At 36.6% G+C, this 10429-nt stretch overlaps 2 protein-coding genes across 4 annotated transcripts in view; one reads left to right on the forward strand and one right to left on the reverse strand.

Annotated features, from left to right (window-relative positions):
- Window positions 1-548: 548 nt before the first annotated feature.
- Window positions 549-8559, reverse strand: dus4l (dihydrouridine synthase 4-like). Of its 3 annotated transcripts, none has more exons than XR_014627107.1 (9): window positions 8237-8559; window positions 8017-8138; window positions 7306-7423; window positions 6527-6649; window positions 4259-4485; window positions 3979-4179; window positions 2414-2609; window positions 981-1082; window positions 549-798 (listed from the first exon to the last, which is right to left on the reverse strand). XR_014627107.1 is itself a non-coding variant. In XM_084407289.1 (6 exons), exons 1-6 carry the CDS (start codon window positions 8317-8319, stop codon window positions 3929-3931), a joined length of 924 nt encoding a protein of 307 aa, XP_084263415.1. In that variant the 5' UTR covers window positions 8320-8559; the 3' UTR covers window positions 3881-3928. The 3 variants fall into 3 exon arrangements, 1 of the variants encoding a protein (XP_084263415.1); XR_014627108.1 differs by having other exon boundaries at window positions 2414-2667; XM_084407289.1 differs by lacking the exons at window positions 549-798; window positions 981-1082; window positions 2414-2609 and having other exon boundaries at window positions 3881-4179.
- A 228-nt stretch (window positions 8560-8787) lies between these two features.
- The window catches only part of cog5 (component of oligomeric golgi complex 5), a 78214-nt gene continuing 76572 nt past the window's right edge, over window positions 8788-10429 (forward strand). The window contains exons 1-4 of the mRNA XM_084407292.1: window positions 8788-8880; window positions 9058-9197; window positions 9417-9474; window positions 10253-10307. Of these exons, the coding sequence (XP_084263418.1) occupies window positions 8835-8880; window positions 9058-9197; window positions 9417-9474; window positions 10253-10307 (299 nt within the window). The 5' untranslated portion in view covers window positions 8788-8834. The remainder of the gene's footprint in view (window positions 8881-9057; window positions 9198-9416; window positions 9475-10252; window positions 10308-10429) is intronic.

The following is a 10429-nucleotide window of genomic DNA, read 5'->3' on the forward strand; positions in this document are numbered from 1 at the left end:
TCATTGTTCTTACATTACAAACATGATAAAGTGATTATAAAGCACATTTATTACCTGAAACTCAGTGGTGTAATGGGTAAACGAGTGCCCTTGAATCACAATACTGGAACAGAGACCTGTGATCAAATCCCACAGACACGATGAACATCTTTTCCTCAACCTAAGTTAAGATCAAATCTAAATGACCTTAAAAACATCATCAGTGCATCTCAGGCTCTGTGGCTCAGTGGATAGTTGTCTCCCTTTCAAACCAGAAAGTTCTGGTTCAAGCCCAACATTTGCTGAACTTATTCATCATTTAACACAAAGCTCTGGATCAAACCTGTTGAAAACGCTCCTCATCTCTGCAGTCTCAGTGGCTCAGGAGAGAAAGCGTTGTGTTTCAATCACAGCGTCCTGAGTTCAAATCCCACTATTGCTGACTTTCAATCGTTCTCATTAGACAAGGAGTCCCAAAAAACAGTTATTGTTGTGAAATCCATGATGGGCGAGTGGATAAACACACACTCTCAGAGGACAAGACTGTGATGAAGACACAAGATCAAATCTCACTTTAACTGCTTTATTGGAAACTCTCAGGATAATAGTGAAATAGAAGTTCCTTCACATGAAGAGACAAGAGATCTGTGGCTCACAGGTAAGAGCGCTGCCTCACGGTTCAGAGGTTGCTGGTTCAATCCCAGCTGGGTCTCTGCGATAGGAGTGTGTGGTGTGTGTGTGAGTGGCGCGCCCAAACGAGGGGGATACCAGTGCGGTCTCCCCCCGGAGCTTCCGGCACAGTCACCAGCAGCGGTTATGCTTTTGGACAACAGGGAACAAAAAAATTAATAAATATATAAAAAATGTCACTCCCCGTCCCTTCCCCACCCGTTTAGGTTCCCATCATTTGCTTTTCAAAGGAGTGGCCCTTCAGAAAGAAAGTGATGGGAACCTACATGTTTAGCACAGTAAAACACACAATCACACATCATATACATTACCTGTCCATGAGCAGAAGTCCATCATTACAGTCAATGTCTGTCACACGACTCTGAGCTCTGCTTCTGTTGGCCGGGTTTACGCTCCACAACACATCACCGATTCTGTAGAGTCACGGCATAATCAAACACATCATTACACACTGTACATCTAAACAAAAATCTGAATTTACAAAAAAATGGTCTAAAATGAATCACTAATGCTGTATAAATCAATCTACTGTTTGTCTTGTTTAATTCAATTACCGTCTTACAGGCCACAAAATGATTAAAACACAGAATAAAACTAAAAACTAATTCCTCATTCAAAGAATGCCAGACCTACAAAACATCAGTCAAGATTACAGAAATTATACGCGATGAAAACCAACAGGAAAAGTAACAGGAATATGGCAGGCTGTTTTAACTTTTATTCACTTCCAGGATATGAATTGTTGATATCTGTAATTGTATTTTCACTAGTGAAATGTCACCATAGGCTGCCAATCAAAATCAATTGTTGATATCAAGAATTGATTTCTTACTAGTAGAAATATAATTTTTGATATCAATAATTACATTGTTACTAGTAAAAATGCGAATTACTGATATCAATAATTCAATTGTCACTAGTTGAAATGTCTATTCTTGGTATCAACAATTGAATTGCTACTAGTAAAAATTTTTATTTTTGATATCTGAAAATGTATTTCTGATATCTAAAATGGCTTTCTTACTAGAAACAATCACATTCATGATATCAGAAATTAACATTGTCACTAGTGAAAATTGAATTATTGATATATAAAATTAACATTGTTACTAGTAGCAATTGAATTGTTGATATCAAGAATAGACATTTCAACTAGTGACAGTTTAATTCTTGATATCAAAAATAAAGGTTTTTACTAGTAAGAATTGTATTTCTGATATGTGAAACTGAAATTTCAACAAGTAAGAAATCAATTCTTGATATCAACAATGGATTTTGAATGGCAGCCTATGGTGACATTTCACTAGTGAAAATACAATTACAGATATCAAGAATTATAGTTTTTACTAGTTGAAATTAAATTGTTGATATCAAGAATTAGCATTGTTATAGTAGAAATCTAATTCCTGATATCAATAACTATCATTTTAACTAGTAAAAATTGAATTGTTGATATCAAGAATTAGTATCCTGGAAATGAATACATTTAAAACGGCTTGCCATACAGGAAGTAGAAAAGCATGAAGCAACAGGAGAACATCAGAGCTTCACACAACTCCTGCTGACTCTCACATCAATCCAGAAAACACTGCAATAGTCCTTCTTATTACAGTTTATAGTGTGAATATCAGAGGGCGATTCATTCAGAGAATAAAAAGGTAACGCTACAACTAGCGATTGATTTGCTATAGAGCGAGCAAGTCATTTGACAAGAGAAATTGACTTTATGCGTAAAGTTACTTACAGGTGAGTCGCGTGACACTCGTTTCCTTCATTTTATCCGTCTGTGTGTCGGTTTTATTTGCAGTTGAGCTGGAATATGTGCTGATAAAGTGACATTAAGAGCTGTCATCTTCTCATCTGCAGGATCTGCACGTGTTGTTGTGATTGTTGTCAAGCAGCAGAAGTGTCAGACTGAAGGAGAACCCCGCTTCTGCCGCCTAGTGGAGCGGATGAAGAACTGCACTTTACTCTCGGGTTATAGTGGCGAGATCACATCTGAGACAAAGAGTCATGAAGCAGCAACAGAAACATGTTTAAATCCCACAGATGCAGTGGCCATCTTTCACAAAGCCTGAGCCTACGTTACTTTATACACCTACATTAGATACAAGCTCTGTGGCACAGAAAATAATTGTTTGCCTTTGAGAAAGTCAGGTCTTTATATTTTACGTCAAATGTTTACTTATATAAAAAAAATACCCAGTTCTGAGACTAAGTCAACAATTTTACAGCTGGTTTTTCCAGAGAACCAGTTGCTCTACCAGGACTCCTCCTCATTCCTCCATTCTCTTGTCCTCACCACCAATCACTCCATTTGTTGGCGATCTGACCAGGATTTGAACCAGAAACCTCTGAACCGTGAGGCAGCGCTCATACCTGTGAGCCACAGATCTCTTGGCTTTCACTTGCTGGAACTCATATATCACTGTTGTGACCCTGTGATTCTACAATAAACCAGTTAAAGTCAGATGAGATTCGAACCCGCGTCTCTATCGCAGCCTCGCACACAGAGCCCGTGTGATTAACCACTCGCCCATCATGACCTGACTCTCGCCGGTGAATATAACCAGCAGTGCTGGGATCTGAACACAGGGCATCATGATTAAAACACAACTCCTCATATCCTGATTCACTGATCAGTGTTTTGAGCTTTAATTGTTTGCTTGAGTTAATGATGAAACACATAAGCAAAGGTGGGGTTTGAACCAAGGCTTTCCTACACTAAAGGTGAACGATTATCCACTGCGCTTGATTTTTGGTCTTACATCATCAGTTTTACTGTTTTTTATATATTTATATATGTATATATTTTTTTATATATATTTCTATGACTGCACAATATTGCACTATTTACATTTTGTTTTCTTATTAATATTATTATTGTGTTATATTTTATTTTTGTGTAATAACTATGTATTTCTGTACTTTTCTTCTGCACTGGACGCTCCTGTCACCAAGACAAATTCCTTGTGTGTGTAAACATACTTGGCAATAAACCTCTTCCTGGTTCTGATTCAAAAGCTTGTGTTTCAGATGTGTTTGGGTTGGAGGCGAGTGAACTTTCAGGAGCAGTACTGAAGAGCCCTACACTATGGCAATAGTGGATTTAAAACTAGGAGATGTAAAATGTACTGCTTCTGCTTTGTTATTAAAAGCATGTTGCAGGTAATGCAGAAAACCAGCATTCTTTTTTTTAGCATGTTCTTCATTTGCGCCTTTATTTTAACTTATAAAAGAATACATTCATTAAAAACAACTATGTGGAGCCGTAAGTGTTGTGGAGGAAGTCGATGACTGCAGACGTACTGGATAAATTATTGAACACCCTCCTCTCGGGCTGAGAGGTGATGCGCTCCAGCATGTAAATCAGGTGATGGTGGAAACAGCTGAAGGGGGTCCCGTGCTCCACAGCGATGTCCACCCAGTCCCACACACACTGCAGCGGGGTCTCCTCGTACCCTGCGAACATGGCAGGATTGGCCAGCAATCCCCGAGCAGCCATCACACCTGCAGAGATTCAAAGGTATCAGATACAGGTATCAGATAAAGATCATCCATGTGGAGAGGCGGTTGATCTGACACACACCATCCACCCCTGTGAGGGCGTAGGTGGCCTCCACATCCTGCAAGCTCTTGATGTCACCATTAGCGATGACCGGGATGGAAAGGCTATCCTTGATGGTCTTGATGGCATCATAATGAACAGGCTGGTGCCTCTCGTCGGATGTACGGCCGTGAACTGTAATCCACGAGACGCCTGCTGCCTCCGCCTTCTGACAGAGATCCACTGTCTTCCTGACATCTTTGTGAATTCTGAAGACAGGAAAAAACAAAACTGCCAGTAAATGTCAAGCCACACACACACACACACACACACACACACACACACACACACAACTGGTCAAAAGTTTTAGATCGGTAAGATTTTTTATGTTTTTAAAAGAAGTATCTTCTGCTCACTAAGGCTGCATTTATTTGATAAAAAAAAAAAAAAAAAAAAACCAGTAATATTGTGAAATATTATGACAATTTAAAATGACTGTTTTCTATTTTAATATATTTTAAAATGTAATTATTTCCTCAGATGAAAGCTGAATTTTCAGCATCATTACTCCAGTCTTCAGTGTCACATGATCCTTCAGAAATCATTCTAATATGATGATTTTATGCTAAAAAAACATTCATTATTATTTTCAATGTTGAAAACTGTCGTGTACAATTTTTTTTCAAAATTCTTTGATGAATAGAAAGTTCAAAAGAACAGCATTTATTTCAAAAAGAATATTTTCTAACATTATAAATGTCTTTACTGTAACTTTTGATCAGTTTAACTCATCCTTGATGAATAAAAGTATTGATTTTTTTTATTTCTTTCCCCCAAAAATTAAATTAAAATTCTTACTGACCCCAAACTCTTGAACGGTAAGTGTTTAATGTTACAAAAGCTTTAGATTTCAGATAAATGCTGTTCTTTTGAACTTTCTATTCATCAAAGTAAAAAACTGTTTTCAACATTGATAATAATAATAAATGTTTCTTGAGCATCAAATCATCATATTAGAATGATTTCTGAAGGATCATGTGACACTGAAGACTGGAGTAATGATGCTGAAAATTCAGCTTTGATCACAGGAATAAAATTACACTTTACTGTATATTCACATAGAAAACAGCTGTTTTAAATTGTAATAATATTTCACAATATTACTGTTTTTGTTTGCATTTTAATCAAATAAATGCAGCCTTGGTGAGCAGAAGAGACTTCTTTTAAAAACATAAAAAATCCTACCGATCTAAAACTTTTGACCGGTAGTGTATATATATATATATATATTTATTGTCAAAAGTTTGCAAAAGTCAAAAGATATATATATTTTTTAAATGTTTTTGAAAGAAGTTTCTTTTGCTCACCAAGGCTACATTTATTTAATCAACAATATCCAAAAAAACATTCTAATATGATGATTTGGTGCTCAGGTAACATTTCTGATTATTATCAGTGTTGAAAACAGTTCTTTGAATAATAGAAAGTTCAATGAACATAATTTATAGTACGGCATTTATAGAAATCTTTTGTCGCATTATATATTATGACTTTATTGTCACTTTTGATCAATTTAATGCATTCTTTGTGAATAAAAGTATCGGCTACACTTTATTTTAATGTGTCATTGTTACAGTGTAATTATATATTTAAGTACCGAGTAATATTAATTAGCAACATGTACTACTATAGGGTTAGGGTAGGATTAGGATTTGGTTGAGTTAGTTGCATGTAATTATGCATAATTTACTGTTACTACTATGGTAAGTACATGTAACATATGTAACAAGGACACTGTAAAATAAAGTGTTACCAAAGTATTAATTTCTCTCTTTTTTAATCACAAAATTTTGAATGGTATCATTGTTTCCACAAAAATATGAAGCAGCACAACTGTTTTCAACATTGATAATAATGAGAAATGTTTCTTGAGCATCAAATCATCATATTAGAATGATTTCTGAATGATCATGTGACACTGAAGACTGGAGTAATGACGCCGAAAATTCAGTAAAAATATATTACAACAGAAAACTTTGTAATATTGTAAAAAATTTAATTTGTAAAAATATTTCACAATATTGCTTTTTTTTTTTTTTTTTTTTACTCTATTTTTTATCCAATAAATGCAGCCTTGGTGAGCAGAAGAGACGTCTTTCAAGTTAGTCTGTTTTAAAGTAATCAACTGTCCAATAATAGATATTAAAAATGAAAATGAAATGAAAAATTTTAAATGAAGACATTTTTCAAATTCATTAATACAAGTTAGCAAAACGAGTGTACTTTAAAGTCAGGAGATCATATGCTCACCTTATTTTAATGGATACTGCATAGTTGGGATTGTCTATTTGGTTTCGGACATGCCTAACCATGTCTTTCACAAGCTCAGGTTTGTTAATCAGACACGCACCGTAGCCTTCAGACACGGCCCACCTGCAACAAACACATCCACACCACTGCTGTCACTCAGAACGGGAACTGCTGGGAAACTGCAGCTTCCACAAACAACCTGTGCACAAAATGTTCTACTAACTTCAACAGAACTGGAACACAAAAGTTGACATTTACCCTACCTCTTGTGTGTTTGATTATGCTTTCAGTTTAATACTCTCAGCTCACAGGTAAATCCAAAGTTTTCACCTTAAAGTCACCACGATATCAAAATAGACAATTCTTGCATTTTTTTTAATGGAATATTGCTATCTTTATTATAACTGATCAATCCAAACACATAATTATTATTCATGTGTCATCATAATCTGTAACCCAAAAAACCTCCCCTCCCTCTTGCAGCTCATCTCTTCTCTGATGACGAGGGCGGGGCAACCTGTCACTCACATGAGATCAGCCAATAACAAACCACAACCAACAATCAAGCCCCGCCCAACATATGTTCTTGTTCCAGAAGCCGCTCCACTTGGATATACAGCGCAACAGGGAATAAAAGAGTCTCGCAACTTCCGTTTTATGGAAATGCACTAAAATAGTCTGCGAATCACCTTCTGATACATACATTATGTATTGCAAGAAATCCTCTATTAGTATTAGTGTGATGGGTAATATTTCATTACTCTGGATATTAGCATTACCTTTGTGGACAGCCACAGTTCAAATCCACCCCATCTGAGAAAGGAGAAACCACACATGCAGCATCTGCCAGCGTCTGTGCGTCCTTCGCAGCAAACTGGACAATTAAGGGTCGGTCAGCTAAGAAACAAACACACGTTATATATGATACGAGTAGTTATTAAGTAGTAGGCTGTGCCAGTGACTCAACCAAAGGTGAAAGGTAGCGTTGCATCTAACTGTAGTCTCATTGAGAAAACTGAGGTCAAGTTTATGAGTGAACACAGTTCTCCCAATAAGTGTGAGTTTGTGTGTGTGATAGAGAGAGAGTGTGTGAGTAAACAATTCATTTATATTTGACTGAACCCTTGACATGACACAGTTTACCCATAAAGTCACTGGACAATTTTAGGTCTGTTAGTTTTTCTGCAGTCTGTTCATGTCACAAGAGAACAGGGAAGAAACAACACTATATACATATAATCATGCAAAATTAGAAAACACTTCCCATGTTATTTTTTAATGGCAGTATTTTAGCACAGACTTTAATGTCAATTGGTAAAATGGCTAAAAATAATATCTGGCCAAGTGCATAAATAAAATTTAATCTATACCATGGTAATAACTTTGCCTATTATCGCACCTGTGGAGTTAATAGTCAAATAGACATGTCAATGTTTTGTTAACTTATGTATGATAAATCATTTTAATATATAAATATACAATGGACTTACTCTTATTGGTGGTGAATTCACTGTCTCTGGCTTTTGCAGAGCGCATGAAATCAGCTGCAATGATCATTGGGGTGAAACATAAATCACAGTCATATTTCCTCACTAAACATCTGAAAGCTAACCTGAAAAAAAAGCCAGAATAACCATTCAGAACACATACGACATGGACAAAATATTACATTAACAGTTACAGGAATGAATTCAATGCTGTCTAACTTACTTTGAGTAACGGACCATGGGTGCACATACTCTGACTGGCCTTCCCCTGTTAAACAAGTCCGTGATGATGTTCCCACTATCCATTATTATTTTTATCGTGGACCTCTGTCATAAATTCCGCGACTCACAATCCTGACACATTGTAAGAAGTCATCGCGCAGGTCAAATACTCATTATGAAACTCCTTATTAAAATGTACTCCATTTTAAATTGTAACAAACAGTACACATGTATTCCCTTAAAAAGCGCGTTCAAAATAGTAAACATTAGACTAAAACACGCATGTTCACAACCAGCACCGTTTGTCACTTCCGTTTGTCGTGTGGGTGGGTGTGTTTGACCTTTAACCTCTTGTCCACAAGAAACGGAATTCATATTTATTTCCAGTTATAGCACTATAGATTATGACATAAATTAACAGAATACCTTGAACATTTTTCTAAAACTAGTTAAATCAACATTACAATAAAATTGTGTCCGTTTGCGAATTTTTAATGAATGCCACGTCAGTACAGCTAATTCATATTCATGAGCCATCGCCGTTGCTCTCCATTCATGTTTTGACGCAGGAATTGCACGTCACTGATGAAGTGGCAACGATGGACGCTTATCCGGAATCAACAGCGAATTCACTACTGAAAGATGGTAATCTTCATTTAATATTAATTCTCTTTAAGATCTGATCTGTGCTGGTGTTTTTAGGGTAGCCAGGCAGATTGATTATCTTTAGTTGCAGTAAAAGCACAGTAACACACAGTGTATTCTCCAGGCAATGCGATCTCCTGTTATGTGTTTTATAAATCCTGATCCCTTTCCTTCCAGAGTGCTATACCGATTTCCTTAAAGAGGAATTCGACGTAAAGACATACACAGCTCAAGCCATTCATCATGCTGTCATTGCAGAGCAGCTGGCAAAGCTGGCAGAGGGCATCAGTCAGCTGGACAAAGAGCTGCACTGCCAGGTGAGTGACACCTGTCAATCAACAAGCACCAATATTTCTATGCAGATCTATGTTAGGATCATGTCCATCAAGTGAACTTACTGCAGAACTTGCATCAGACTGCAGAAAGTGCACTAATCCTTTATAGAAATGTATCCAAGACAACTGCTAATAAAAAGCTACCAGTGATAACACTAAAATTGTACAATATATTTAGCAATATTTTGTTTTTGATCACAGGTAGTGGCCAGACATGAGGATCTACTAGCTCAGGCAACAGGGATCGAGTCTCTTGAAGGTAAAGTTTCACTACCTGCTTCACATTTTAACACTTTATTTTAGATATCCTCATCATCATCAGTTGGATTAAGTTTATGTAATATTAGTTTAAATCCGGAAATGGAAAGTTGTGATTAGCCTTACCTATTGTGACATATATCCGAGCGAAACGGCTTCTCGAACAAGAATAAATGTTGGGCGGGGCTTGATTTTCTCCATGTGGAAGTGATTGGATGGTTGTGGTTTGCTATTGGTGGATGTCATGTGAGTGACAGGTAAAACACATCATCACAACACACACCGCCCTCGCGCCAGTAAACGCATCATCAGAGAAGATTATTCTGATTAAAGATTATGAGGGCACAGAATAAAAATAATAATGATGTGCACGGATAAATCTCTTATAGTAAAACGCTACAATATTCCATAGAAAATAAGAAATGTAAATGTTGAATTCAATGGTGATTTTAAAATACAATGCTTGACATTTCCAACCATTCATGTGAACTTTCAAATGAGCATTTTATACAAGTATATAAAAATGACATTTCTGAAAGTACATGTATAGAAGTTGCAGTGTGTTTTCCTCTGGATACTTACCTCGTCTGTCATAGTTTGAACAAACTGGGAAGACAGAGGCACAGAGTTTACACTTTTCAGGGAAATCAACTCATGAATTTGAATGTGCATGCAATTTTACTGCTGTCCTCCAGGGGGATCCCTTGTCACATCTCAAATTCTTGACCAGTGCAGTCTCAGTGAGCATGGGAATTATGGGTGTTTTTGCTTCCACACAGGTGTCTTACAAATGATGCAGACCAGAATTGCAGCTCTCCAGAGTGCTGTGGAAAGGTATATTACCCCATTAAAGGCATTAAAATAGTCTGTGCATTTAAAAGGTGGTGCATGATTAATAGACATTAGAAAATGTCTCTGCAATTTGTGCACTAAAAAAGAAGTACCAACTTTGTACT

This window comes from Rutilus rutilus (assembly GCF_951802725.1).
Source record: "Rutilus rutilus genome assembly, chromosome: 4".
Classification (NCBI taxonomy): Eukaryota; Metazoa; Chordata; class Actinopteri; order Cypriniformes; family Leuciscidae; genus Rutilus; species Rutilus rutilus.

Excerpts from the sequence above, each read along its gene's own strand:
- dus4l (XM_084407289.1), bottom strand. The coding sequence starts at position 8,319 with ATGGATAGTGGGAACATCATCACGGACTTGTTTAACAGGGGAAGGCCA. Across the intron at positions 6,650-7,305 it reads AACTGTGGCTGTCCACAAAG|GTGGGCCGTGTCTGAAGGCT; the intron begins GTAATGCTAATA and ends TGTTTGTTGCAG. Across the intron at positions 4,180-4,258 it reads CGCCCTCACAGGGGTGGATG|GTGTGATGGCTGCTCGGGGA; the intron begins GTGTGTGTCAGA and ends GAATCTCTGCAG.